General features: G+C 41.4%; 2 protein-coding genes across 6 annotated transcripts in view; one reads left to right on the top strand and one right to left on the bottom strand.

Moving 5' to 3' along the window:
- The window catches only part of kdm2aa (lysine (K)-specific demethylase 2Aa), a 31,169-nt gene extending 13,603 nt beyond the window's left edge, over positions 1 to 17,566 (top strand). For 3 of the 5 annotated variants that reach the window (XM_079278691.1, XM_079278692.1, XM_079278693.1), the window contains exons 9-26: positions 974 to 1,089; positions 1,179 to 1,305; positions 1,415 to 1,653; positions 1,792 to 1,869; positions 3,375 to 3,502; positions 3,752 to 3,875; positions 3,949 to 4,077; positions 4,587 to 4,670; positions 4,958 to 5,203; positions 8,276 to 8,311; positions 8,523 to 8,640; positions 8,825 to 9,439; positions 12,347 to 12,512; positions 13,409 to 13,660; positions 13,805 to 13,968; positions 14,118 to 14,264; positions 14,718 to 14,936; positions 16,850 to 17,566. In XM_079278691.1, the coding sequence (XP_079134817.1) occupies positions 974 to 1,089; positions 1,179 to 1,305; positions 1,415 to 1,653; positions 1,792 to 1,869; positions 3,375 to 3,502; positions 3,752 to 3,875; positions 3,949 to 4,077; positions 4,587 to 4,670; positions 4,958 to 5,203; positions 8,276 to 8,311; positions 8,523 to 8,640; positions 8,825 to 9,439; positions 12,347 to 12,512; positions 13,409 to 13,660; positions 13,805 to 13,968; positions 14,118 to 14,264; positions 14,718 to 14,936; positions 16,850 to 17,031 (3,170 nt within the window). In that variant the 3' untranslated portion in view covers positions 17,032 to 17,566. The remainder of the gene's footprint in view (positions 1 to 973; positions 1,090 to 1,178; positions 1,306 to 1,414; positions 1,654 to 1,791; positions 1,870 to 3,374; positions 3,503 to 3,751; positions 3,876 to 3,948; positions 4,078 to 4,586; positions 4,671 to 4,957; positions 5,204 to 8,275; positions 8,312 to 8,522; positions 8,641 to 8,824; positions 9,440 to 12,346; positions 12,513 to 13,408; positions 13,661 to 13,804; positions 13,969 to 14,117; positions 14,265 to 14,717; positions 14,937 to 16,849) is intronic. The other 2 variants (XM_079278695.1, XM_079278694.1) reach the window with 2 other exon arrangements.
- A 1,257-nt stretch (positions 17,567 to 18,823) lies between these two features.
- On the bottom strand, positions 18,824 to 23,404 carry spcs3 (signal peptidase complex subunit 3). The gene is made up of 5 exons (XM_079278526.1): positions 23,173 to 23,404; positions 21,856 to 21,929; positions 20,234 to 20,310; positions 19,612 to 19,727; positions 18,824 to 19,054 (listed from the first exon to the last, which is right to left on the bottom strand). Exons 1-5 carry the CDS (start codon positions 23,313 to 23,315, stop codon positions 18,922 to 18,924), a joined length of 543 nt encoding a protein of 180 aa, XP_079134652.1. The 5' UTR covers positions 23,316 to 23,404; the 3' UTR covers positions 18,824 to 18,921.
- Between the last annotated feature and the right edge of the window lie 4,234 nt (positions 23,405 to 27,638).

Genomic DNA, 27,638 nt, shown 5'->3' with positions numbered 1-27,638 from the left:
TGTCAAAAATACTGGAATGCGTTGTCGCTGCACAACTCAAAGCCCACCTCATCTCCAATGATCTGTTCGAGCCATTTCAACAGCACAGCACTGAAACAGCCCTCCTCAAAGTCACCAACGACCTCCTCTTCTCCTCAGACGCTGGTCATCTTAATATTCTCATCCTCCTCGACCTCACTGCAGCTTTAGACACCATCAACCACAGCATCCTTCTCTCCCACCGGTCACGACTTCTGCCTCACCATCGACAACTCCACTCTGTCTCCCTCCCCACACATCTGCAACCTCGGAGTCATGTTTGAAAGCGACCTCTCCTTTGAACACCACGTCAAACAAATCACCAGAACTGCCTTTTTCCACTTCAAAAACATTGCCTGTCTCCGCCCATCACTCTCCTCATCTGCTGCTGAAACATTGATCCACGCCTTCATCACTTCCAGAATCGACGACTGCAACAGTATTCTTCACGGCACATCATCCAAAGTCCTAAAACTCCAGTATATCCAGAACTCTGCTGCTCACCCGCTCCCGTGATCACATCACCCCTGTTCCCCAGAATCTCCACTGGCTTCCCGTCTCACAACGGCTCCAATACAAAGTCCATCTCCTCACTCATAAAGCCCCCCACAATCAGGCTCCCTCCTACCTCACCGACCTGCTCCACCACCGCACTCCATCCCGTCGGCTCCGCTCCTCTGATGCCAACCTCCTGTCTCTTCCACTCAGGACCAAGCACCGGACATGGTGCGGCAGAGCCTTCTCCATAGCTGCCCCCTCCCTCTGGAACTCTCTCCCCAAACGCATCCGAGACTGCACTGATCTTTCCATGTTCAAATCACAACTCACCTTTTTTGAACTGCTTTTAATGTGTGACGAATGTTTGTAGTGTATAGCTTTTTATGAAGATTTTGTTGGTAAAGTGTCTGGGTATCTTGAAAAGCACTCTATAAATAAAATGTATTATTATACTCAGGTTGGATTCATGCAGTCTACACCCCCACGGACTCTATGGTGTTTGGGGGAAACTTCCTGCACAGCTTCAACATCCCCATGCAACTTAACATCTGTAATATAGAAGACAGAACGCGGGTAGGGAAAACAATCTATCTTGTAAGGTGTAAATGACAGGAAGTGGTGGATTGCGTAATGGTAAATTGCCTCTTTCACCTCAACCGCAGGTTCCTTTGAAGTTTCGTTACCCCTTCTACTACGAGATGTGCTGGTATGTGTTGGAGCGCTACGTCTTCAGCATCACAAAGACCTCCTACCTCACACCAGAATTTCAGAAGCACACGCTGGGCATTGGTATGAACACAGGCAAACAGGAGGGGTAGATGTATGAAGAGTTTTCATGAAGGGGATTTTCTGTGTAGATTGGTTGTAAATAGAATGTGTGTCTCATTCCTTCTGTCAGGTCTGCAGAAGCCGTCTGGCTCAGATACAGCCAGTGAGCAGGTGAAGGAGGAGGAGGGTGACAGTGAAGAAGAGGCCACAGAGCAGCAGTCTGATAAGCCTGCAGTAAAGGTTCATTTGACTCCCCTTGAGCTAGAGGGAATGTGGAACCTGCTGGGTAAACTGGAGGCTCTGCCCACCAACAAGAAGTGTGTCCCAGCAGGCATACACAATGCCCCGGCACTCATCACACACATCAAGGTATGACTGGTCTTTGCGTGCATATTTTGCTGGGGGGATGAATAAAAACTGAAACTACTGATATTAATGCTGTCCTGTTCAGTGTTTGGCCTGTCTAATGCTTTCTCCCTCACCACTTTTGTCTCTTCTGCCCTGCAGGCTCTACTGAAGGAACATGCCAATGACAATCCCAAACTGTCCTACACAGGAAAACCCATTGTCAAGTGGCCAAAGAGAGTAAGCAGTCTACTTTTAGACACACAGCACATTAGTACTGGATGACTGACTATATTTACAGAATGGTAATAAATAAGTCACAGAATAATACTGTAGTAATAAATAAGTCTCTAACCATACAGAATAATAGTAATAAATAAATAATGGTAATAAATAAGTATTTCTCAGGGTTTAAATTACAGTCAGGGCCAGAAGTATTCGGACTGACACAATTTTTCTAATTTTGCCTCTTTACACGATTATATTTACAATTATGTTAGTTTGTCCAGTTACTTTTGAGCCTCTGAAAATGTGGGGGACTGTGTAAAAATGGCTGTAATTCCTAAACAGTTATTGTGATATTTTTGTTATATCCATTGAATTAAAGCTGAAAGTCTAAACTGTAACCACATATTGACTGCTTCATTTCAAATTGTGTAAAGAGGCAAAATTAGAAAAATTGTGTCACAGTCCAAATACTTGTGGCCCTGACTGTAAGTAAGTGTTTATTTATGAGAGTCTTGATCTGTCAAATGTTTGCCTGTTGTTCAGAATGATCATAATTAAAATGTGTTTTATAATTTTGCTTCAATTGACTGTTCCTCATGAGTTCCCTCATGTATATTAGCAAATACCATATGAAAAATTACATTTCTCAATCAATACTGGTGAGAAAATGCCGCTTCATCATTTATACAATATTGTAAATATTTGGGACCCAGTGTTCATAACAAATGCTGGCGACTGTATTTTTTTATTTATTTAATTTTCCTCTTGTTACTAGGGTTGGGTATCGTTTGGGGTTTTTTTCGATACCGGTGCTAAAACGATACTTTTAGAATGATACCGGTGCCTGATCAGATACGTTTTTCTTCAAATTGAACAATATATTGACTGTTTAAAGTATACTATCAATATAAATAAATACAAAACACTTGGCTTCAAACTTTTTAACTATGAACAATATGTTAACTGTTAACAGTTTACAGTATACTTAAATAAATATAAATAAATACAAAACACACACACACTCTGTACACACATTACAGCTTCAAACTTCAGCAATTATTTTGCCGAAATATGAGCATATTTTCCTTCTCTGGCAAAATACGACACGTCTCATGACTTATTTTATTTTACCAGTTGGTGGCAGTAATGCGCCAATTCGTCGTTTGCCAACCGCCAGTACACCTCAAAGGAGGAGAAGAAGAAGCTTTCTCATGACTGTGGCTGTTGTGCTTATGAGCAACAGCGCTAAGTACCCCGTTGTAATAATACTATGAGTGAGGAGCGGAGGGCCGAGTCCTGCTGCCAGGACGGAGTCATCAGAGTAGTGTAAAAAAAAAAGAAAGTTTTTCAATCGGCTCAGGCACCGAAAGGAAGCACCGAAATCTGCGTTGCGTTTCGGTCCGGTAGATACCGGACGTATAGGAACTGGTGCCATATTGGCACAGAGTTTCGGTACCCAACCCTACTTGTTACCTCAGCTGTTGTCCCCTCTTAACTTTTCTGCTCCTCTCCACCAGCCCTCATGGTACCAGCCTCCTCCTCCACCACCACCTCCACCTCGTCCTAAATTCTCCTCCTCTCCCATCATCCCACGACCACAGAAACCAGCCTCCTCCATGTCGGTGCTGAGACGGCGCAGGGTCAGGTAACGAAGCATGTGTGAGAAACACATTTTGTCATATCAAATAAAACAGATTGGCTGGAAAGTTGTTTTGGTCACACTAACTGGTCTTCAATTGTTTGTAGTAGGCCTTCTCAATTAAGCCCAGCAAACACCAGTTGTTTGGAGACAATGTTCTACCATTTTAAACCTTTTCTAATGTAATTGTGCAAGTGTATGATTCAGCTGTCTTCAGTGATCATCCATTTACTGTGATGATTTCCTTCTCTGCAGGTGTAAGCGCTGTGAAGCTTGTATGAGACCAGAGTGTGGAGACTGTAACTTCTGCAGAGACATGAAGAAGTTTGGAGGACCAGGGAAACTCAAGCAGACCTGTGTGCTCCGACAGTGTCTCTCTGTAGGTAACTTTTTATAGTTTGTTTATTTATATATGTTGGATATGTTTCATAATTTTCCTCCATCTCCTCTAGCCGGGCCTTCCTCTGTCTGCAGTATGTGAGATTTGCAAGGAGCCCAATCAGGAGGAAACCGGAGACTCCTCCCTTACTCTGATGGAATGTTCGAACTGTGCGCAGATAGTCCATCCTGCCTGCCTCACGGTACACGCTCCTTGTTTACTACACAGTACACTATATTTACTGCTAATTCCGAGTGTAACATTTATGTGCTGTACTGTGCCCTCAAAAATTCCTACCATGGAGCAAGAAAAGTTTTCTGCAAAAAGATACCCTTGGTATGTTGGAACTCGCTTCGTAGTACAGGGCCCAGGAATGCATAACAGCTCAGTAGATGACAGCAAAATGCAGTAAACACACACACTGAAATTAAACCAGCTTCCTAATAATGATCCGTGGCTGCATCGATGCAGAATCATTCACGATGCATCTTAGAATCGAGACATTTCCACACCTCTAATACTGTAGCACATACAGCATGTATGGGTCATATTACACAGATATTAAATATGAGTGCCCTCTCTGTCACCATCTAGATAAACGCTCTGTAGCTAGGTATACACAGGGTTCTAGTGTTTATTTATACATTTTCGTTGATTATTTCTTCTACCTTCAGTTCATCCATTTCACAAATAATATGTCTGCTTCTGCAGGTTCAGGGTGAAGGAGTGGTGAATAAAGACCTGCCTAGTTGCTGGGAGTGTCCAAAGTGTATCCAAGGGATTACTGACCCTGAGGTACACACACACACACACACACACACACACACACACACACACACACACACTCTCAGGGTTTACTTCTTGTATGTATATGTCGTCCACTGTGCACACAGACGTCAGAGTGTCTTTGCAAAGACTTGCGCTCTCTCTTGCACTCAGTCTATTAACCCGCCGTTCACACACACTGGGTTGCAGTGTGTCAACGCTAATGGGTATTGTGTGTCTCCTGTCTTCATTATTATTATTATTTTTTTTTGTTTCCTTTATTTCCGTTCTCTTTGAGTTTGATTTAACTCCGTCAGTCATCAGGCAGCGATGAATCGTTGGCTGCCGGCCACCAGCAGCTCATCTGTCCCCATGGCCCCCTGGTTCTCAGACTGGGCCGCGGGCCCGCTGCTACCTTAGGGGGTCCTGTGGGCACCCAGCAGGATGGGGAGGTGGTCCGCTGTGGTTTCTTCCCTCCTCCTCTTCCTTCCTGCTCTTCCTCCTCAGCGTCACTTCTATTGGTGGCGGCCCCTCTGCCTTCTCAGCCAATCAGCTCGAGACTGGTGAGAGGTGCCGCCTACTCTGAGTACATCCACCCGTCTGTCAAGTGCACCACACCCCTTTTTTCATTCCACCTTTGAAGAGAACAGACACAACTGTTGTTGTAAATGTTACTGTTTAATGATCTTGTTGCTGACAAAATGATTTCCTGTTTAAGAATTTTCATAGTTCATATAAGAGTAGTGCCTCTTCTCTGACTTACCTGTTTTCATTTTAGTTTGTTTGTTCTTCAGCTCAGATTGGTTTCTGTACGGTTTTCCTTTTTCCATACTTTCAAAATGATTTTTCTCATGGCTTATCATAACGGATAATGTGTAGCCTGGAAACATTTGTTATAGTTTGTCAGTTTAACTTTAAATAATTGGTTTTCAGGGCTTTTATGAATGTGTTATGTTTACTGAGATTGTAAGTCTTATCAGTGCGTTATTGGACACATCAGTTTCTACTTCTTCAATGTCAAAAAGGATGTTAAAGGAGCTGATGTTGTTCAGTGGCCCCGTTGACTCAACTTTGAACTTGAATCCCCAGGTGATTGTTTCAGTTTTTTTCCATCGTCCTAACTGACTGAATGACTTTCTGTCTGTTGTTTAAGGTGCTCAATACAAAACTCTGAGCATATCTATGATTGAGGGATTGCCTCCACATGGCTCTCTACATTGGGACAGTTGAGCTGGCAGCTTCAGCGAACAGTGCCAACAAGGGCAGCAGTGCTGACAGAGTTGACAGTGTTTACCTTAGGGGGATTCGGTGGCAGGGTGCAATGTTTCCATGACGTCGCCGTAGGTCGTGATGATGTTAGGGGTGCAACGGATCACAAACTTCAGGGTTTAGATCGTACCGCGGTTTTTGAGTCATGGTTCGTGACCATTTATTAATTAAAGAACTTCAAGAACACTGAAAGCAAAGAACTTAGGGCTATAGTCTTCAATGAAAACCACAATATTTAAGATATTTTTCAAAAAGATGAGAATTTCTACATTGTGTGGGGAAAGGGTAGCCCCAGATGTGTGTCTGTGTGACTCTCACAGAGAGGGGGTGTGTCTGCAGCACTGTACTTTAAATCTCCCACTCCTGCGTGATGAAGTGAGCGGTCAGTCTTTTCCTCTTCATAGAGGAACGATCTTCATACTGAAGCGAGTGAGGGGATTTCGTAGCGTGGCTCAAGCTCTTTAACCAGATTTTAAATCCTTTGTTTTCCACACCGGAGTGTCCCCCGTCGCTGACAGACAGGGGTGGTGGCGCTTCATATGTGTTGACATGTCTGATGTGTTGTCGTATGTCTCTCTTTAAACAACCGTAACGCTTTTGTCCACCACCCTTATCAGTCATAAGTTACAGGGAAGACAAAATGCTCCCAAACTTGTGACTTAAATGACGCCTTTCTGAAGTTCCTCCGCTCGCCATGGCTTTAGACTTTCACCGTTAAATGCTTCTAACACACTCCGTTCACGTGAACACCCTACTGCTTTATATCTGTTCACTGACACTCTGCATTGATATTTGCAGACTTGTTACTTGAAAAGGAACGGCATCAGTGAAACTTTATTACACACGATGATGATTAAACTGGAAAAAAAAATAAAAATACTCACTTAATCCGCGATTCTCAAGTGTCCTGAACCATGAGGGGTGATCCGAACGGATCACGGATCGATCAGTGATCCGTTACACCACTAGTGGAAACCACAGTGCAGAACGGCGGCTTTGAGCAAGCCTTTGGGGAAAGCTCACATACACTAACATGCATAAACATAACATAAAAGGCACGCGCTGCCGGTGCTCTTATGTAAAACAAACACGGGGAAGCTCTGATTACAACCCACTCTGCCCCTCTATATCTTTACATGGCAAATAGTCGTTTGCTGCTATATTAATGCTCTGAATATCGTATAGAGCATATTAACAGGGAAATGGTGTTCTGATCTTGCATCTTCTCAAATATAAAAATGTAGATTTTAGAGGATTTTCTTTGATTACAACGAAGTTCCCAAGTGGGGTGACCGTGGCTCACTAGGATAAGAGGGTTGTCTGGGAACCGGAAGGTCAACGGTTCGATCCTCGACTGGGACGTGTCACGTGTCGAAGTGTAGCTGAGCAATACACTGAACCCCCGGCTCCCCGGGCGCCTGCCATTGGCAGCCCACTGCTCCCTATATACAGGGATGGGTCAAATGCAGAGACAAATTTCCCCCTTAAGGGATCAATATAGTAGAATAAAAAATAAATAAAAATTCATAAGCAAAAAGTCCAAAACCTTCTAATACTGACCTCATTGCTCTTGAACCAAATACTTGTTAAAGTCGCGTCATTCTCTTGTGCCACACACACACAAACATGTTGAAATATCAATAACAGAAATGATGGGACATTCTCTTCACTGACATTGCAGTTATATGTTAAAGGTGTACAACATTGCTGCTCACCAAAAAGCTTTTGTTTCAGTGTCCATGTGGCTATTTCTAAGTTGAAAAGTACTTCACTGTGTGATGAGTTGAAATGATAACTTTCAAAATCTGATGTTAAGCATATCATTATTGTTTATCTGTTAGTGGTTAACGGTTGCACCAAAGATGCTCTGTATAAGATGATCTGTTTTTGGGGGGGGTGGTTTAGTACATTGTATGAGCATAATGATGTGTTCTGATATTTAGTGGCTGCAAAGCATACACTACATTACTTCACGTTCTTGTTTTGTGATGTTCTATACCACCTTAACTATATTGTGTTTATGTAACTATACTATTACTGACTGAGTATATGATGGCAAGCGCTTCAGTTCTGGGTAAATTGTTCCTTCAATGAGTCACAACAAAGTGTTTTGCCAAGACAAAATATCGGCAAAACACTTTTTCCCCCCTTCGGATTACAGATCGTTTACGGACTTGGAAATGATCAAAATTAGTTATTGAACATCAGCATGTAATGGCAGCTTCTGTCCAAAAATGTTACCAGACTCTAATAATGTAAAGCCAAAAGTGTCAGCCAAGTCTCAAGAAAGAGATTCTTTGAGACTCTTCTTCTGTCAGTTTCTACAGTCACTTCTGATAGTGAGATGTTTTTCCTTTTTCCTCCAGCAGTCTAAAGGAGACAACGGTGAAGGCCTTCCAGCAGTGAGTGTTTGTTGTTTGATCCCTACTTTGACGTTTTTATTTCTAAATACTCTCTTACCGGTAATTTATATTAATGTTTGTTTTTCTCTCTACCTGTCTTTGCCCATACTGTCCTCATTTTCTTTGTCAATCTGTGTCTCTTTTCATTGTTCTTTCTACCCTTCCTTCCTTCCATTCCTCCCTCCTCTTCCTTCTATTCCTGCATGTCCAGAAGCGGAAATCTTCCACCCTGCTGGACGCTCGCATGGCTAAGATTTACCGACGACAGAGACACAGCCGCGATGGAGACGACTCTGCCAGTGATGATGACGACGACGACGACGATGAAGGTTTGTCTCTGTGAAAAGAAAAACATTTTTACTGCCTACTGCCCACCAGTTACTTTGTTGGTGATTAATCACAAAAAAGAGGTTTAAAATGTTTTTCCAAAAACAAAGTGCTTGAATTTCATCTTTTGGTGAGTTTGTGATCACTTTGTTCTGACCTGATCACCTGTCCCGTCCATCTCTGCAGCCTGTCAGAGAAGAAAGATAGCTCTCCACTCTCGAGGGGGGAGCTACTCTTCCAGGAGGGGCTTCAGTGCCAACAGGAGAGGCCTTCTGAGAGCAGGTTCAGCCCACAGAGGAAGCAGAGGAGGGCTCATGTCTTCTGGCTCCTCCTCAGTCCTCAAGCTAAAGCGAGGGATGGGCATGAGGGAGGTTGGACGGAGGGGACGAGGGGTGAGACTGAGGGGAGGCTCCAGGATGCAGCGAAGAGGAGACGAATCCGAGGAGTCGGACGAAGATGATGACGACGACGACGATGATGATGATGATGAGGAAGAAGAGGACAGTGAAGACGGAGACAAAGAACAACTGCATCGCCGGCGTAGGAGAAGGTGCAGGACTGATGATGATGATGATGATGATGACAGTGAGGGGCAGGAGTTAGACCTTGAAGAGGAGGAGATGGACACGCTGGAAGATGAAGATGATGATGATGAAGAAGAAGAGGTGGAGGAGGAAGGGCGCTGGGATTCAGACCCAGAACCTCCAGTCCTCCTGGTGTCTGATCTGAATGATGACCTGCTGAGTGGCTCCTACCTGACTGTCACTCTACAGCGCCCCCACAAGGCCAAGAGGCACTCTGGTAAGCGTGCGTGCGTGCGTGTCATTAAAATATTCAGAGGGAACAATATTTACCATGTCATAAAAACGACACCATAGACAAATGAACACAGTAGTAAAGCTACTGCAGATGTAAAACAGCAGTTCACTTACCAAAGCTGCTTTTCACTTAAAGACAAAATCCATCCTCCTTTCTTCGTTTACAAAGAGTTTATTACCACGTTGTACGGAACATCGGTGCGGTTCAGTTCCAGTAAGAGGTCCTTCTGCGAACGTGTTCGTTGAGTTGTAGATCCACTCAGGTTGAAAACATTTTCAAAAGCTCCGTAGCTTGTAAGTGTCCTGTCATGCTATGGTGTCGTGTTGCTGCCTTGGTTAGCCAACTCAGGTTAGCAAATCCAGCGTAGCTCCAAACACCAAGACGTTCAGTTGTAAATAAAACGCATTCTTAGCCATAAAATGTGCGACGCCGTCAGCCAGGAATACCGTTCGTTCAAATCCTTTTCCTGGCTGGGTCAGGGCTGCTAGCTGTGGGGTTGGTCGACCCTTTCTTACGATGTCCAGCTTGTCTGGAAATGTCCTTCTCCAGAAAGGCGTTGCCAGTAACTCCCAAATCCGTTTCTCCTCCTTCAGCCATTGAGTGTTAAAAAAACAAAGCTAGGTTAAAAAAAACTCTTACGACAACAAAGTTCTGCTTGCTAACTTCACAACAGTCACACTAGCCCACTGACCAATCAAGCTGCACGTTAGTGCTGACTTACTTGTAGGCGAGCTAGAAGGCTCTGACATGTCAAAGAACACGCCCAACGTGTCAAACTAAAGATCTGATTGGTTAAAGACTATGACAATCAACAATATCGGCCCCATTTAATTAAACTACAAAGGGATTCACTTGTAATTCTGAAGGCCTCCGGGCAGATTTATTTACTTAGCCTAGGGGAGAAATCTGATTTGGTTAAAAGCTCTACTTAAAACAAGCTGCACTGGAAGCAGTGCAACTGAGGAAGGCGGTAGCTGTGCAATGAGATAATGAGCTAATGGGAAAAATATTTTGAATACATGTGGTGTATTTATGAAAAATAATTAAATTTGAAAATAGCTATAACTTTGTGATTCCGCCGGTCGCGCCGGCCGGTGTTTTGCCGGTCGCGCCATTTGACCTCCAAACATGGTGTGCATTATGGCATCCAAAGAGTTCAATTTTGGTCTCGTCTGACCAGACTATATTCTCCCAGTACTTCACAGGCTTGTCTAAATGTTGTGCAGCAAACTTTAAACGAGCTTCAACATGCTTTTTCTTCAGCAATGGAGTCTTGCGTGGTGAGCGTGCATACAGGCCACGGCGGTTGAGTGCATTACTTATTATTTTCTTTTAAACAATTGTACCTGCTAATTCCAGGTCTTTCTGAAGCTCTCCACAAGTGGTCCTTGGCTCTTGGACAACTCTTCCGATAATTATTTTCTCTCGCGGCTGGTTTATGGTGAAATTATGTTCTTTCCACTTCGGGATTATGGCCCCAACAGTGCTCACTGGAACATTCAGAAGTTTGGAAATCCTTCTGTAACCAATTCCATCAGTATGTTTTGCAACAATAAGGTTGCAACGGTCTTGAGAGAGCTTTTTGCTTTTACCCATCATAAGATGATTCTTGTGTGACACTTTGGTAATGAGACACCTTTTTATAGGCCATCAGTTGTGACTGAACCAGCTGATATTAATTTGCACTGACAAGGGGCAGGATTGCTTTCTAATTACTGTTAGATTTCAGCTGGTGTGTTGGCTTTCCATGCCTTTTTGCACGTGTGCCTGTGTGTGTGCGTTATGACCAAAAATTCATATCCCGGTATTTTTTTTTCCGCGTGAAAGCATGAATTAACACAGAAAACAAACCGCCGGCCAGCGAGCGGTGAACTGCTGTTTGTGTGGCGTCTTCCGTTCCGTCACTTCCTGTTTCCTTCACCTACATTCCCCTGGGTCCTAAGCCCCTCTATGGAAAGAAACGGGATTAGACCGTAGGATTTAGTTGTTAGTAGGTGTTGTTTAGGTTTATTTCTTTATATATATATATATATATATATATATATATATATATATATATATATATATATATATATATATATATATATATATATATAGATATAGATAGATAGATATAATTTCATTATCAGAACAGTGAAGAAAATGAACACTCCGGTGTGGCAGTATGCACCTATGCAAGTTGGTTGCGATCTGCCAATGGAATTTAAAGAAGAAGAAGAAGCCCCTCCATGTACAGCTTCTTATCATGTACATTTATAACAAATACCACATATATTACGGTAATCAGCGTTGCATAATGTGTCTGACCTAAATACCTTTTGTTGTTCAGTCTTTGTTCATCCTGCATCGCTCTGTTCTGTTCTGTTATGTAACGTTACTGGAGCGACAGAGCCTCTCCCAGCTGTTAGCAGACTGTTAGCGAGCTTTACCCAGCATGCAGTTCGGCGGTGAAATTTTATAAATGTACAATTATTAATGCTACAAATTGTTTATCTGTCACAAACTGTTGTGTCGTGGTGTTTTGCCCTGTTAAAGAGCGTTAGTTCTGGGTTGTTAATTGTTGTAATATAGTTATGACCATGACTAGGGTTCCCTCTCAATACAGCTAAGAGAACTAGCGCCGACCGTAGCGCTCCAAGCGGTGAACAATATATTTTGCTGCCTGTTGAAGCGCGACAGAAGTTGTTTTGGCTGTGTACCATCGGCTGTGTATGACGGTATATGTCAAATTCATATAGTATGGGAAATTAATACCGGTATACCGCCCAGCCCTATGTGCGTGTATATACTGTATGTGTAAATGTGTGTGTGTGTCTTTCCATAATTGAACTGCAAAGTAAAACAGGAACGAGTTCTACTCCCAACAGAGACATGTTGTGGTCTCCTCAGGCTCCATAGTTCCAAAGCTAGAAGCAGCCATGGGTCTGAGGACAGCAGCGGTGGGTGCTGGTGGTCTGCAGGGCTTCATCCAGAGAAAGACTGCTCTGTCCAAAGCGTCACGACTCAGGAGCATTGACACCACAGCTGACAGTGTAACCCCAAGAGGACCTGGCAGGTAGAGCTCAACACACGATCAAATTGCTTTAATGCATGACTACAGCTACTACTACGACTCATGATATAAAATGTAAAACCTCCTAAACTCGCATACACATTTACTTTAAGACCAAAGAAGCCAACAAACTGCTCACGGCAGGAGGTGGGAGCATGAGATTATCTGGGTAATGTTAAATTGTCACACCCTCTACGTCACATGACACGGCTATCTGTTTGACGTATTTGTATTGTTAGAGGTTTATAACTTCTAAATCCCAGGTTGTAATATGTAGAGTACTGTGTTTTGTGATCACAGTTCAGTATGTTTTCGGTACATGGAAGAAAGCGAAAGGATATATGTAATGTGTATATGCTTTAGTAACTAGTTAAACCTTATTATGACCTGAACCAAGCCTTTCCTGCATGTGTTGATCACAACTCCACATTCGGCGGGAGTTTATTATTCTTTTCAGTTCACGTCACAGAATCTCAATTGATTTGATGCCAAAATGAACGTCAACCACTGAGACTGAAACATTTTGTCGCAGACATTTTGTAGTTCATTTTTCACCGTGTTTAGGGACATTTTAGTTGTTTACATCTTCATCTGATGCTTAATGGAAGTTATATTAAGCATCACTGAGCTCTCATGACTGAGAGCTACTCTGAAACTTGTTTGGGTGAGGGGTCATCATACATTGTCCATCACGGTCTCGATAAAAAGCCTCATCATCTCTACTCTTGCTCTCTTTCCTGAGCCCTCTGGCCTTTGGCAGGCTCACATTAGGTAAGACCCGCTCTGTAGAGACTGGCAACCAATCAAAACCACTAATGACCGTCTGTGACATTCCCCTGTTCACTTCATGCATGCAACATCATTAAAACAAAAAACATTTGATATTTTTGATCTGATAGGCCACGTCTGCGGGGTAACTACAGTGACAGAGGCCCTAGAGATCACTCCGCGACTTCTTCTGAGGAAGAGGAAGCCGCTGCTACTCCTGCGCCCTCCTCCCTGTCTCCGCCTTCCCTGCTGTCCCTGGCATCCTTTAAGGACGTGGGCAACGAGAGAGGAGGGGAGAAGGAGGTGTGGGTGTCTGTGTTCAGGTACTTGAACAGAGCCGAGCTGCTGGCCTGCATGACCGTCTGTAAGGCCTGGTACAAGTGGTACGTCACCCTCTTTTAAGCAACAAAAAATACCCACACTCAACATACAGTTTGTGTTTGAGTCTTGTGCTTAGCTGGTGAACAGGAAGCAGTGCTCCCACACAGCTTGTGAAAAAAACAATCATGTCTCGTTGTCATGTGCAGGAGCTGTGACAAGCGTCTGTGGAGCCACGTGGATGTGAGTCGGTGCAGCCCGCTCAGTAACCAGGCCCTGGCAGGCATCATTAAACGCCAGCCCACCTCCCTGGACCTGTCCTGGACCCCCCTGGCCAAGAGACAGCTTAACTGTCTGCTCGCAAGGCTCCCAGGTAGAACACACACACACACACACACACACACACACACACACACACACACACACACACACACACACACACACACACACACACACACACACACACACACACAGATCCTCCTGTCCCTGCATGTCTCATTACACCCCTCTCTTTGTCTTCAGGTCTGAGGGAGTTGAAGGTAACTGGTCTGTCCTGGTCCTGTCTGTCAGCGATGGTCTCTCCCTCTCTGCCCTACCTGCGGCTGCTGGACCTGCGCTGGTGTGAAGGTCTTAAAGATGCCCAGATTAAAGAGATCATCATCCCGCCTGGTCAGTAGCAACAGAAATGAGCGGCATCAAAGCTCAGTGACTGTATTCCCATTATGAGAGGCCAAAGAAAGATTCATGAGCTCTCTGATCCACAACAGTTAGAGGGACCAGTAAAGGAAAAGGCCTTCAGATAGACTACTGTTTATCTGTGTGAAGGCAGCTGGTCACTGTTCCTGCTGTTTCTAACTGGAGTGATTATGTCACTGTCAAACCGCAATTACACACAGCAGATCCACTGGTTAAGTTCTGCGCAACCAGCACCAGACTGTTGGAAACCAATCACAGAGATCAAACGTGTTGTTATAGGTCCTATAATTGCAAAACTGAGTTGCACAACTAAATGCAACTTGTAGTGGCGTGCCCCGCTGGATTCACTAAAATGAATCCCGTATCTCCAGTATTGATCAATCCAGCTCAAGTGATGTTTTCCTCCATCTCTGTCTGTTCCTGCAGGTTCAGAGTCATCTCGCAGCAGACTGAGGAACATGGTGACGCTGCGTCTTTCCGGTTTGGACGTCAGTGAGTCCACTCTGAGGCTGCTTCAGCGCCACATGCCCCAGCTGGAGAGACTGGACCTGGCTCACTGCAAGGACATAACAGACTCGTCTATCACCCTGCTGGCTGCAGCCGGGACTCACACCCGCAACAGTCTCACTGAACTCACACTGGCAGGTGGGTATTTGAGCAAAGACACACTCCCACTGATTGAATACATGGCCTTTCATTAGGGCCCGAGCACCGACGTAGTCGGAGCGGAGGACCTATTGTTCTTCTAATGTTTATTATTGTCGTACGTGTTTCATCGTGAAAAGGAAGTGCTTGGGATTTTGAAATGAGGCACGCAAGCCATTCGTGGCAAAAATTGCAATCTGATTGGGCTGTCCAGTGTGACATCTTTGCTCGATAGTCCCCCTAATGAGTAGCCCCAACATTGGGTTGCACCTTGCTGTATGAAATTTGGTAGGTATGTGTAACGTGATGGGACGTACAAAAAATCCTGTTGGGAGTTTTTCACTAAACCAAACAGGAAGTCGGCCATTTTCTATTTGATGACGTTCCAAAAATGATCGAACTATGTATTCGTTGCGTGGCGGCAAAAAACCACCATTCGCCATGAAACAGGAAGTTGTTGTAACTCGGCCGTATATTGTCTAATCGACTCCAAATTTCTCATAAGTCATAACATGCTGACCCGGAACACATCTATAAGACAATTTAGAATCATTGTCATAGCGCCACCTACTGGTAACAGGAAGTTGAAGTCTATACTTTGGATGGTTTCTCTTAGTAGGTAAATCAGATCAACATCAAATTAGTTCCACGCAAATGTGGCAAGTCGGCTCGATGGCGCCCCTTCAAGATTTTGACGATGCAGCTTGCACAGTACGTTTCACCTAGATGTTTAAAATTTGGAAAGCAGATGTATCACATGTAGACTTAAAAGAAAGTCTCCGGGGTCCATGCTCTTACCCAACCGGAAGTCAGCCATTTTGAATTTTGTATGAATTTCTTGTGGGTTTTTTTTGCCATTTCCAGGTGCTGTAATCAGATCAACTTAGAATTTGGTCAGAACAATCTAAAGACCTTGGTGATTAAAAGTTACTAAAAGCTTGAGGTTTCATCGAACGATGTGGATGTGGTGTGGCAGCCATTTTACATGGTTCACCATCATCCATCAAGCTGTTGTAACTCAACTGTACTTTGTCAAAACTGTCCCAAACTTGACATGCTTGATGACTGTCAGGACTTTAGGACTTCTGCATTAACTCATAGTCATAGCGCCACCTACTGATGACCATGGCCATAAGCAGGATTCTATAATTACAGTGGCCCAAACGCTGAACACCACCAGAAAAAGACTTCTCTGATCCAAATATGTGCAAACTAAGATGTTTGGAGAGCAGAAATTGGATGAAAAAAAGGTTTCCAAATCGCGCTTGTATGTGGACTTTTCATGAATAGTGAATTGTTTTTGTTTGTTTTGGAGCCAGGCCGTAATGTAAAGTAATTCAGAATCGTTTATTTGCCATGGTATGTTGCACATACAAGGAATTTGACATGGTGGGTGGTGCATAACATTAAACATTAAACAATCAACACAGTGCAAAATAATTATAATAATTTCATGCAACGTGAAGTTTGTTTAATAAAATCAAACTGCACCCAGCCTAATTTATATGATAGATTATTCTACAGTGATTGTCAGAGCTACCTGCACAAACAAATAACCTGCAATTAGTTTGAAAGTCTGTTCTGTTACTAACACTGAAGCGCATTCACACACATTCACTTTTTTGTCAATTTTTACAGAATTACAATTATGATTGTATTCGGAGGTACACTCAAAACATTCGAGGCTTAAGACCTGGCAAAATGACCTGGCTACGCTGCTGGTCGACACAGGAAATACCGTTTAACCCGTGCATGCAATGTATGATGGTCACAGAAATGCATGACCGCATCCACCAGAGTCCTGCCAGTACCCTCGACGTACGTGTATATGCGAGGGCCCGATCAATGCTGCTTGCAGCTTTAATTGTCTAAAACTTTTTCTTTTAAAAACATGTCTGTCTGTCTGTGTCCAGGTTGCAGTGAGCTGACAGACGGCTGTCTGTCCTACCTAAAGCGTCTCTCCTCTCTGACTCTGCTGGACCTCAGAGGCTGTAAAAGCATCAGCAGACGTGCCTGTGATGCCTTCATCGCTGACCTGTCCCATGTTGCCCTCTACTGTATGATGGAGGAGAAGCTCATCCAGCGCCTGGATTAACAAAAACACTTTGTGCCCCCACCCAGTCCGTGGCTGTACTTTTTTTCTTTTTTATAATACAGAATAGTGAGGCAACAGTCCCGCCTTGAACACGCTGTCTCAAAGGGGCAACTGTTTCATAAAGAGAATAACAAAAATAATGTGTATGCTCGACCTTTTGTGTAGGTTGTTTCTCAAACTGTCGGAAACATTAAACCTGACCGTTGTGACTCCAAAGCTCCTAAAATCACAATGTCTTTTGATTCAACAAATAAATTACCTCTTCCAGTTGTATTTTTTTCACCGTTTATGGAGCCTGGTCAGCAGTTTCTCCCTGCTTCAAATCCTGATGCAATCTTTAAATTGATATCAGTCTTTTCATCTGGCAAGACTACAAACAATCTTTTTCCAAAAATGTCAGAATACTTCTTTAAAGAGTGTGTGTGTGTGTATATATGTTTGTTTTATGTTTCATTGAGATTCACGAAATTGAAATTGTAAATGTTTTTTTTGTTTTTTCTAACAGTGAAAACTTATAATAAATGTGAATGTTTGAACTTTCTATTTGTAGGCATTTGTGCTGGAGCTAAAGCAATGCGTTTCCCACAGACAAACGTATGAAGTATTCTACACACACACACACAGTGTGAGAAAGGGAGTCAGTCTGAATCCAAATCCGAATGTCCCCCCCCCCCCCCTTACGGAGTCACAGACTTTGAGCCGTGCTCCCGCAAAGTCCGTGAGGGTTTAGGGCTGTCCCACTGTCAGATCTGCGAGTGTTTGAGGGCTCTCTTGCAGACATTTTGAACCCTTTCCGTAAGTCTGCATTAGATGCAGACTTAGCCTAAGGGAATTGCCCACAAATCATTGCAATGTGACGTTAAACATGGGGCAACCAGTGGATGCATGGAGACATACAAAAAAAAGTAAACCAAGAGGACGGCTCAGCCGGTCTTATTGAATTTACTCAAACATTGAAGATGGAACAAAAAATGTATTTATCTATTCAAAAAATATTTGATTTTGTCATTGAAGCTGTTTTGACAAAAATTAGTAAATAGATTACATGAAATTACCATCTTGTGAGGAAAGTCTAGAAGACGTTCAAGTCAGTGAGTACAAAGTATAAAATAAATACCCACAATTATACATATTTTTTGTCATTTTCATGGTGACGTGATATGTTGCAGCAAAGTACTGTCCCATTCCGATTTACACCATTTCAAGCCCTCAGTCTCTCACACGCAACCACTTACCAGGTGACATCAGTGAGTCCTTGAGGGCTCAGGGTTTGAGGCTGGGGGTGTTCTTTTTCACTTTAGTTTGTGGGCAGCAGAGGGGGCTGCTTCACCAACACAGCTGACACACCTATTAAGAGCACCGTCTTCTCAGCAGTATCTCATCGTCTCAACCGAAAGCCAAAATATAAGACTTATTTCACACCAAAAATATGTCTCATATACACCTTGAATCTATTCACTGTGATGCTGTTAAACACAGTAGATCAGAACCAGTGAAAAGACCCAATTCTGAACAGGACTGGAAATTTCAAAGTCAACCAGCACAAACAATATGAGCATACATTTTAGATACGTCACCTTTTCTGACGATGTATAAGAGCTTTGTCATTCACGAGTATATTCAGGGGCTGTTAAAGGTACAGCACTTTTACATCGCTTCATGTTCAGAAATGAAACCAACACCATTAATGTCTGCACATACAATAAGTGGCTACATGTATTTGTTTGTGATTGGGTGGACTGACCCTTTATCAGCAGTGTACCTGCTTTAAAAAAATCCTTTCAAACACACAGATGTTCCAATCTCGTCTTTTATTACAAACCAAAAATAAATTTACATCTATGAAGAAACACTGTGTGTGTGTGAGTCATCATGTGTGTTTGAGTCTGACTAATAGCTCTTGGTGGTCTCGTATGCATCTGGGAAAGGGAGGCTGACTTGTCCACTTCCACCCACCAGAGGCAGGACTCCAGCGTTGGGAACAACGTTCCATGACAGCGACAGAGTGATGTTCTTATTGGACCTGGAGACGACACAGACGTGACAGTCAGCCAGTCACTTAACATAACAGATGTTCGAACTTCAACCTCAGATTTTATAATGGTATTCATCAGAAGCTTGTCTAAACATTTACATTATAACATAACATTCACAGTGCTATAATGTCCTGTGTCTCTGGAGGAGCTTTTGTCTGAGATAAAACAAAAGAAGTGGGCATTTATCAGACAGGAGAGCTCTAATAAAAGATTCATGTTAAATGTAGGATACGTTATTTTTTAAGACTGTCCAATGTTTAGCTAAAAGTACGACCATGTCAGCCTCTGCAGCTTTGATTATGACCTTTCTCTTTTTAATTAGTCTACTCTCGGTCCTTCATTCATGGAATACTACATTGCGTGCATCAGTACTTTTTATTCATGGCGCCAAAAGATATAACCAATATGATTCTGGTAACCCTTGACATTTCATCTAATGAAAGTAAGTTCAAAATTCTACTCGTACATGTGAAATATCAAAACCTAATGGGCAGATTGCTATGAAATGTAAAAGTTAAAGTAAAAGTGTGTGTGTGGGTCTAACCGAAGTCCATTCCCGTCATCGAAGAAAAAGTATTTGGATTTCATGTCTCTGAGGTTCAGTTTGGTGTTTTCACCTCGAAGAACAATCTTATCCCACAGCACCACCTGGTTTAGAGACTGACACACACACACACACACACACACACACACACACACACACACACACACACACAGAGAGAGCGAGAGAGCAAGAGAGAGATCAAAATGGACAGAAACATTACCATTATAAGCTTTGTAAGGTACAATATGTGGTAGAGCTACTGTATACTTCAGTAAGTGTATGACTATAAGGATTTTACATTTTAGAATGTTTGCATTTTGTATCTGCATTACAATGCAGGCATTTTAAACTGGATATTGTAGATTAATATGAAAGACTTATGTGTCTTTCATTCTGTATCTATCATACCCACATAGATATATATGCCACAATGTAGAACCACTTCTACAACACAACACAAATTCCAAACAAGAGTCGACTGTGACTTACATTGCTCTTTGTAGTGTACTCAGCAGGATAGGTAGTGTGTCTGTCTGTGTGTGCATGTTGACTATGACTTACATTGCTCTTTGTGGCATACTCAGCAGACAGTGTGTGTGTTTGTGTGTTGACTATGACTCACGTTGCTCTTTGTGGTGTACTCAGCAGACAGATAGAGAAACAGCTGTTTAACGTTCCAGTCAAAAATTGGCTGCAAATGTAGGACAAGTTAAGGAACAAGCAGAGAAGAGACATTTACCCTGCAGGAACCAGAGCTGGGAGTTTACTTCTGTCTTACACTGGACCATGTCAACATCATACCAACACAATAGAAACTGTAGTATAATCATAATAATATTCATGAAATACAAAAAGTGTGATGAAAATTCAGTGAGATATGTGGATTAAAAGGGGCACTGACTGAAACAGGTTGCTGTTGAGTTTATTAAATGCCATTTTAATGTTTGGATCAAACATTAAAAGTAATATTTCCTTCATCTCCACTCTATTGGGGTGGACGCAGTAATATCTCTGATAACCTGTTTACAATTGTTCGACATTTTGTCTCTTTCCACAGTATTAGTAATGTCAAAGATATATGATAGTGCAACATGAAACTACTTCTGGTCACTCTTATTCTTTGTGTTCCTGTTATTTGAGGGATAATTATGCTTGAAGCTTTGAAACTACAGTTCCCTTAATGCCTTGGGCATCAGTAAACAAGATGTTTACTGTTGTCATGATTCATTGAGTTATGCTGTGGGCTACAACTTCAGCCCTGATATTTTAGCCTTTATTTGTTCATGTTAATAGCCCAACAAAAGTGTACTGAATGATCAGCTCCTGTTTGCAGTGTACTCAAGAATGTACAGACAACCACCACTGGATTACTTTGATAAAGAAGGAATCTCAGGCAAGTTCTGCAGCATCTTCTTTCTATGATTTCCTCGGAGAGTATACGTCGCATTGACTATTAAAATACATGTACCATGTCAGATTTGACCGATTTGGCCATCAGGCACTAAGTGTTTTAAAGTACTTTAATCTCCCCCATGAGCTGTCACTGCTGAAGATCCAACTTGTTGGTAAGCGTGCCAAATCATCAGCCAACACTTACTCAAGAACTGAGCTAAGCTCACTGCTGAACATGTCAAACACAGTTACGGATTCTTTGTATGTACTTTGAGGATAAGTAATAAAAACGATGAGGATCCAAACATCTGAATGAATACACAAACGCAAGCAACACTGTCGCCGCCATGCTGGAGGACTACATAGAGTATACCCAACACATTTGTTCGAATGGACAGCACTCCTATTACAAAGGATTCTCTCCACCCAAGAGAACCCTGTTATTAAAAGAATACCGTTTTTCAGGACATTCAAAGATTCTATTCCAAGTAGGTGACTTGAACCGGATACCTGAAAGCTTTCACAACCAAGACCTAGTGTTGAACCCTACCACAACAACCAATTGTTTCATGTCGAGATGTCACCTGGCAAACAACACAGATCCCCTACTGCTTCAGCCCGCATGTCGAAGTGTCCTTGGGCATGATATTGAACCCAAATTGCTCCCAAAGCCTGTACAATCGGTGTGAGCGAGTGTAGCAGCCGCTACCATCAGGAAATACATGTGAATGTTTACATGTGGTGTAAAGCACTTTGAGTGGTCATGAGACTAAACGGCACCACATAAATAAGATCCCATTTTCCAGTGAAACATGTACATGTCACTTTGAGTAGCAGTATTCTAAAGGATATCAGCAGAGAGGTCAAAGGTGAGGAAACCCAGATCACTGCGCTCTCTGGGTCCAGTGAAGTCATCCACGTTCTTTCTGTTAAACAGAGAGAGAGAAGGGAGATAGAGGAGGATAAATTATGGGAGGAAACAGGAAGAGCCTTCAACCTCAAGTGTAGGTTAAAGAGCAAGAAGAATACGGCTATAGAGCTGTTGGTGAATACATTTAGAAAAGAAGCTTCATGAAAACACATGAGACTGAGGGTGAAGGGTTCGGGATATGCTAGAATGAAAGCAAATGACTGGTGTTTATGACATTAGTTCTCACTGGAGTGACGCTATAAAGCAGCTTTGATTTCTCTAATATATATTGAAATAAAATGCTTTATTGAAAACCAATGATAAATTAAGTTAAATAAATAATTAGCATCTACAGCTGTCCTATGAACTTGTGTTCATATGTATTTTGAGACATGCAGTTCAGCTGTTAACATGAATTGCATTTTTGTTATTTTAACATCTACACACTAGATCTGATATACCTTCTTGTAAATAGTATCATTAATCACAAGCTATTTTAGATTAAGATTATTGTATTGTTACTCGTATTTACTACAAAAGTAAAGAATCCCATCTATTTGTAAAATAACTTCCCTGATCTGTTTCCATTCCGTAAAAACATGTTCTAAACCTTTCTGATCACATAAAATAGCTCATTTAATTAAATAGTTTGATCCGGTTGAGTGTTGTTGAAAAAAGTTCGATGCCAAGGTGATACGTGACATTTAGTACCAATATAAATTCATTCCTTTTATCAAATAAGCTTTTGGTTAAATTACTTTGCTTTCATATTTATTCCGATGTAACGCTTTATATAAACTTCCATTCAATACATGCGTGTAAAATGAACAATCCATTGATCTAATTCAGGATCAATAATGAGAATGGGACCAAGCATTCAGTGAATTAGCAGTGCTTGATAGTTTTCCATATTTGCTGGATTTTTGTATTTCCAACTGTCCGACATATAAATAAAGAAATTCAATACTCGACACAGTCTCGGTCTGGTTTAAGTTCCATGCCGATACAAGCTGTAGTCAGTCACAGTTATCCAACGTATACTCAACAAACCGGAAACGTAACGCTAGCCAGGACATGCTCGTTGTGTCTTTAGACGCTAGTACCGTCTAAAAGCACCGGCTGTCTTTGCACTGCTCATTGTCGCTGTGCATCACAACGTTAAGGGCGTTACAGCATCAGTACTACATGTTGCATAGCTACAGAGCACGTAACGTCAATGCTAACAGCTGTTACACATGATAGTCCACAACGAATCTTACAGCATGACTTTAGAGACGTGGATGTCCACAGGAACTCCTCTGTCTTTGAAAGCTGTCGTGACGAAACATCCAAATGTTAAGGCCGCCATGACGCTCAGGGAGAAGGCGAACAAAGAGTTAGCTCTCGACAGAACCGTATTCATCTTTAAATAGCAGCTACGACTATAGGAATGATACAAGTAACAATAATTCAATAAGAGATGTTTCGCACAGGATGTGCGCGTTTGCTAGCTAGTGTACAAACAGGAAATGACAAGTCTCACAGAAAGAACACGTACTTCCCTATCATGTATTTCAAAATAAAATAATTTTCACGTTTATTTTGAATGAGGGGTTTTAGTCTTCGGTGGTAATTTAAGATAATGATTTTGTATGCGATACACTCTTCCAAAATTAGATTTTAACTGTGTACATTCAGGCAGGCCAAGGGAGGATCGCTCCTCACCTATGTGACTTTGCAGCAGGCTGATAAGAAACATTCAACATGATTCTCAAACACCTCTTTCAGACAAGCAATTCAAAATAGTCTGGTGTAGTGAAAAGTGTATCGAACTCATTTGAAGTCTTAAGTGTCCTTAGAATAGTTTGCTATTTGCATACTTCCGATTTTGTGTTCTTGACGCAACAGCAAACTTGACGCAAATGCGAGCGATGAGTAAGCGGAAGAAGTAGGCTTCTATATTTTTTCAATTTTTCAACTTTATTGATAACGAATTAAAAAACAATATGTTCACGAGTGCAATCATGGATGTATAAAGATGATATTCCTAACTGTGTGGGTTACAGAAATCATACAGTTTTGTGTGTAGTCTATAATAAGACATAAAAGCATAAATACATGACAGTCAACGTATAACAACACTGTGTCTGCTGTGGAGACCTTCAAGTTTCTGGGATCCACAATCTCCCAGGACCTGAAGTGGGCTCCCAACATCAACACCATCAGGAAAAAGGCACAGCAGAGGTTCAACCTGCCTCAGGAGCTGCTGATCCTGTTCTACTCAGCCATCTCCAGTCTGTTCTCTGCTCCTCTATCACTGTGTGGTTTGGATCGGCTACTAAACGGACAGAAACAGACTGCAACGGATTGTCAGGTCTGCAGAGAGGATCATTGGTTCCAGCCTGCCCTCCATCCTGGACTTGTTCACCTCCAGAGTCAGGAAACGGGCAGGAAAGATCACTGAAGACCCATCACACCCTGGACACAAGCTGTTCCAACTCCTCCCCTCTGGTAGGCGCTACAGGGCTCTGTATGCCAAAACCACCAGACACAGGAACAGCTTCTTTCCACTGGCCGTCACTCTCATGAACAATAAATAATATTGCACAGCACTACTACCTCTGTTTGCACTACTGTGTTATATATATATATATATATATATATATATATATATATATATATATATATATATATATATATATATATATATATATATATATATATATATATATATATTATTTTTTTTTGGGATATATTTATACTTAATAAGTATAAATACATTGTATATATTGTATATAGCTGTTAAATGTTTATACCTACATCTGTTCTACTTTTTTGCTGCCCTTTTTTATTCTTATATATTTTTCCTTGTTTATTGTAAAATAGTGTATTTTATGTACATTGAGAGCGGAGTGGAAACCGAAGACAAATTCCATGTATGCGTACGCATACATGGCCAATAAAGCTGATTCTGAAGTATAAGTATATGATACTTCGAAGTATAAATGAGATGCATAACAAATATAATCTAGTATGTAAGCGAATACAAATAAAACCTTTTTGAATATAACATTACATTTATTTTATTGACAAAATGAAATACATTTTTCTGATAATATATTGTAATTATTTCGATTCTATATTTATGTTTCTACAATGTGATTTTTTTGTTAGTATCCAACAAACTTAATTTCTCCAGCAATGAACAATATGACATTCATTTGCTCATTATCAGCCAAATTTTACTCTCATGAAATCAAACTGTTGAAGAAATTACCATCTTATATTGCAGTTCCAAGCATAGCTCCTCAAATACATCACATTTTAAAAAAAAACCTGTGATAAAAAAAATGTGAACAGAAGTCATTTATCCAAATTCTTCAATTTTATACCTGAAACCACTTGTGTGGGTTCAAATGTTTTTGTTGTTTTTATTTTTCTCCTTATGCATACTTCTGTCACGGAATTAAATAAACTTTATTATTTTTGTTTCCATCTCTTTTAACTGTCAATGTTGTATTATATTCCCTGAAGACTTATAATTTCAAAATGTATTGTTCAAAGAATGTTTTTCAATGAAAACTTGATCAAAAACCTTATTGAAAAGGTGAAATAAATGACAAAAACAGCATTGAATAAATTAACAAACAATACATTTGACAGAAATATAAAGCTTTCATGAAGAGTGTTCATCAAATTCAGCCAAGAAGACACAAACTAGTCCATTTCCAAATCTCACTGATCGTTTGCTTGCTTTGCTGCACTCGCAATCCTATTTTTTATTTAGATTTTGAGACACAGTTTCATGAGTGTTGGCCTTGGCTTTCAATGATGTCATATTTCACAGAATATTTGAAACAAATCTCTTGGTTTTCTTAACCTTAAATAAATGTATATTGCTATTTATTATCTATGAACCTATTATGACACGTACAATATACTTTAACAGATCAGGCCGTATAGGCCTCACTATTGATTAAGGTGTTAACTGATTAAAGAATCCAACATGTTTTCAATAATATTTAATTCGTGTAAAATATATTTTTGGTCATCAATTCATCAAAATCGTTCAGATAGTTCAAATTAATATTTATTCATCAAGTCATTAAAGTTATTAAAAAAATCATCAGTGTCATCAATATTGTTTTCCATCGCATCAAGAAAGTCTTTACATTTTGTAGAAGGGGTGGGCCACTCGTCACATCTGTATCCATCCATCTGTATATCCATCTATCTATAGCCATCTATCTATCTATCTATCGTACATATGGACTACGGACATTTAACTAACATAAGTGTGACGACCCCTCCCCTCCACCAGGGGTCTGTGTCCTGTTTCCTCTCAGTTTGTCTTTCACGATGTTGATCGGCCACTGATGGGCGACACCCGAGCCTGGTTTGGTCCCAGCTATAAAGGCTGCCCCTCTTCTTTGGCTGGGTGCCTCTCCTCTCCCACTCACCCCTGTTTGGCGGACCTGGCTGCTGCTTTGATGTGTTTGTTAGTTTTTGGTTCGTTAAATAAATGTGTATTTATTACTTTTAACTCGTTTTGTCTCCCTTCATGTTACGGCCTTTTGAGTCGGGTCATGACATAAGAAAGAACATGTGTTACAGAAATGCAAAAACTGCTGACACAGAAAGATAGGTTCAAACTAAAGAGAAGTGATAGAGTTCATAAAAATTTTTTTTTTCATTTTTGACAATCAAAGAACAAGCAAACAATTGGTAATACACAAATTATTAGAGCATACTTCTGTAGTGTAAATTCACAAAGATTCAGAACATCACATCATTAACTCTAAGTACATTTACTGTTTTAATAACACATAAGATAGGCTAAGTTTGTGTTTGGTTCCACACAATTCTCAAGTTCGTCATCACTATCAAAGCTATCTGGATACGGAGGAATCCATTCATGAACTGGATACCGTATAGGTGTGACCGTGGGTTGAACAGATACAGGTTGTAACAATCTTCCTGACACATATCTTAGAAATGGTTGCAATTAGGGTGATAACAATCATATTCAAAATTACGCCTCCTATTATCCATACCAATCCTTTGAGAAGACTAACGGTTAGTGATAGTAATAAGCATCACACACAAAATTGACTACTGGCAAATCCAGTACAAAACTAAAGGTAAGCGACACTATGAGTGGTGGAGATCTAAACTGTAAGATTTGATGCTGTGATTCAGTCAGATTATCCTGTGTAGAATATTAAGAGTTAAAGAGCAGACTCCTGTGATTAATCTGCCAAGCTGTCACACAGTTTAGCTTCCACTACGCCGGAACACGCACGCACATAGCCTACATTATTGTAGCACCTAGTTACCACAGAGATCCGGTTCACAACACCGTAAAGGCACATACACACAGGAAACAGTGTTATAAAAATATAAATGCTTTATTGGTACAAACTATGTGGAGTAACCAGTGACAGCTGGTTTAGCAGGCAGGAGGAGTTCACAGACCAGGCGATAAGATAGATATCACAAACAATTTAAAGCCAAATAAACAAAACAAAAAGACCAAGGCAGCGTCTCACTAACTAGAAAAGAAATGAAAACAAAAACATAAGTACTCACCAATAACTGCCAATAACCAGAAAACCAACCCAAAAGATTATACTTCCACACACCTGTTCAGCAACCCAGCCACCCCCACTTGGATTCCCACCCAGCTACCATTGGGTGCACTGCTCAGGAAACTCTAAAATAACACAAATACACCATCAGATATTCC

This window comes from Melanostigma gelatinosum (genome assembly GCF_949748355.1).
Source record: "Melanostigma gelatinosum genome assembly, chromosome: 11".
In the NCBI taxonomy this organism is placed as follows: Eukaryota; Metazoa; Chordata; class Actinopteri; order Perciformes; family Zoarcidae; genus Melanostigma; species Melanostigma gelatinosum.
This window is presented reverse-complemented; position numbering and strand designations above follow the sequence as displayed.

Coding starts and splice junctions, on each gene's coding strand:
- spcs3 (XM_079278526.1), bottom strand. CDS start 23,315: ATGAATACGGTTCTGTCGAGAGCTAACTCTTTGTTCGCCTTCTCCCTG. Junction 19,728..20,233: donor AGTACACCACAAAGAGCAAC/GTGAGTCATAGT, acceptor TGTGTGTGTCAG/TCTCTAAACCAGGTGGTGCT. Junction 19,055..19,611: donor GATGACGGGAATGGACTTCG/GTTAGACCCACA, acceptor TGTCGTCTCCAG/GTCCAATAAGAACATCACTC.